At 43.2% G+C, this 2,504-nt stretch overlaps 1 protein-coding gene across 1 annotated transcript; it reads right to left on the bottom strand.

Moving 5' to 3' along the window:
• Window positions 1-1,243: 1,243 nt before the first annotated feature.
• On the bottom strand, window positions 1,244-1,507 carry LOC102842428 (cytochrome c oxidase assembly factor 4 homolog, mitochondrial-like). Its single transcript, XM_006872961.1, has one exon. The coding sequence runs from the start codon at window positions 1,505-1,507 to the stop codon at window positions 1,244-1,246; it is 264 nt and encodes an 87-aa protein (XP_006873023.1).
• Between the last annotated feature and the right edge of the window lie 997 nt (window positions 1,508-2,504).

Raw genomic sequence — 2,504 nt, 5'->3', positions numbered from 1 at the left:
TGAGGAACCTGTGCATACATAGACCAAGAGTCAGTCGTTTGAACAGAACAAGGAAACACTGAGTGGTTTAAAATTAGGAAAGGTGCTTGATAAAGTAGAGGATCAGCAAAAGAAAGGAAGTCCCTTAACGAGATAGGCTGATCCAGAACAACTGATGAAAGCTAAAGGCCCTTATGATTTCTCTTTGTCTCAAATTGGACTATCAACAACATGAAGGCAAAACTCATGTTATTCATTATATTAGTTTCCAATACAATGCCTGTCATATGGGATGGTCTCAGAAACACTTGCTGTTGTTGAACCAATGACTGAATAAACAAAGACCTGATCAAGTGACCAATTTACATTTTGATTGTTAATTTACTTTTATAATTAAGATGTTCGTGAAATCAATTCAGTTCTTGCACACAGATTCAAGATGTGGGTAGGGGAATATCTTCACCCCCAACTCCTTATTTTACATGGCAAAATCGGTAGTCTAATATATGTGAGGCTATGTGGGATATGGAAGGAGCTCCGGTAGTGTAGTGGTTACGAATCAGGCTGCTAACCTCAAGGTCGGCAGTTCAAAACTACCAGTGGTTCCATGGGAGAAAGATGAGGCGGTCTGCTCCTATAAAGATTTACAGCCTCGGAAACCCTATGTAGGGTCACTATGAGTCGGAACCGACTCCATGGTACTTAGCAACAGCAACAATGTGGGATACGGAGTCCTGGTGTGGCACTGTGGGCCAATGAGCTGGCCTCATTGGTCCACGACTGCAAAGTCGGCCTGAACCTCAAGGTTGGTGATTCAAGCTCACCAGCCACTCCCTGGAAACCCATACAGGGGTGTCATGGGTCGGAATCTACTTGATGGCACCCAATAACAACAAATGTAAGCTCTAATCATGTACATGGCAGCTCTTTATGGTGGTAGTGGTGGTTATGTGCTATGGAGTTGGCTGTGACTCATAGTGACCCTGTATAGGGTTTCCAAGGGTATAAATCTTTAGGGGAGCAGAAAGCCTCATCAGTAGTTTCAAACTGCTAACCCTGTTATTAGCAGCCCGACTCATAATCATTACACTACCAGAGCTCTTTGCTTTTTATGGTAGTCATGTCCAAACCCATGGTTATCTGACTCTCAATTCCAGTCCCAAAGACTATCCTTACTTCCACGATTTGGAATTTCTTCTTCCCATATTTTATTGGATTCTGATTTCTCTAGGGCTGCCTTATGGAAATAGGTGATATGGGAATCTCAGCAGTGAGCACTGGCTTGCTCTTTTGACCTCTGTAACTCCTCCCACTGCCGTGCCTGCTGCTCACCCATGCAGTCCCTGAAGGCCTGCACCTGTGGTAGGCACTGCTGCCAGTCCTGATGCCGAGTCATGCACTCCTGCACAGCATAATGGAAGGCAGCACAGCCTGAATGGGAGATCAGCTGGTCCAGTGAGTTCTCTTCCTCAGCCTCGTCCGTCACCTGAGGGGCCCAAGTATGGACTTGAGGGACTGAGGTTGACATCTCAGAAACACTCCTACAGGCAAGAGAAAATAACTGGAATGCACACTCTTCTGCAAAGGCATCCATTTAGAGGTGGCTCAGATGGCCGTTGGAGTTTTCCAATCTGCTCCTGTAAAGATTTATAAACCTGGTAACCCTAAGGAGCAGTTCTACTTGGTTCTAGGGAGTTCATATGCGTTGGAATGTATTCAATAGCAATGGATTTGCTTTGAGTTTGGATATGGAATCAAAGTGACCACAACACCTAGAAAGATTAGATAGGAAACTTAGGAGGTAATTAATTTATGTTATTAGAGGAAAATCAAGTCAGTAGAGGAAGGTGAGAATGGTGGTTGTGCAACTTCAAAAATGCAATAAATATCATTGAATTGTGTTGTTGTCAGGTGCTGTCGAGTTGGATCCAATTTACAGAGAATTTATGAACAACAGAATAAAACATTGCCAAGTTCTGGGTCATCCTCACAGTCATTGTTATTCTTGAGCCAATTGCTACTGCTACTGTGCCAAACCATCTTGTTGAGGCTCTTCCTCTATTTTGCTGACCCTCCACTTTACCAAACATGATGTTCTTCTCCAGGGACTGGTCCCTCAGGAGAATATATTTAAGTATATAAAGTATGAGAGATGAAGTCTCACCATTGATGCTTCTAATGAGCATTCTGGTTGTATTTCTTACAACATAGATTTGCTTGTTCTTCTGGCAGTCCATGATACTTTCAGTATTCTTCTCTGAAACCATAACTCAAATGTGTCAATTCCTCTATGGTCTTCCTTATTCACTGTCCAATTTTCACATGCATATAAGGTTATTGAAAATATCATGGCTTGGCTGGAGCAGCTAGAAGAATAGAGGATGCCTCTTGAAAGAAAGACCTGCAGGAAAAATGGAGGCAGATGGGCTGTTACTACAAGAACAAAAAAATCGCTTCCCTAGAAAACATCAAGGCAAGTGGCCAGGTCCTCTCAACGCAAACCCCCTTCCAAGACTAAGACTCAA

Source organism: Chrysochloris asiatica, unplaced genomic scaffold (assembly GCF_000296735.1).
Source record: "Chrysochloris asiatica unplaced genomic scaffold, ChrAsi1.0 scaffold00216, whole genome shotgun sequence".
Lineage (NCBI taxonomy): Eukaryota > Metazoa > Chordata > Mammalia > Afrosoricida > Chrysochloridae > Chrysochloris > Chrysochloris asiatica.
Note: the sequence above shows the minus strand (reverse complement) of the source record. Positions and strands in the feature narration are given on the sequence as shown.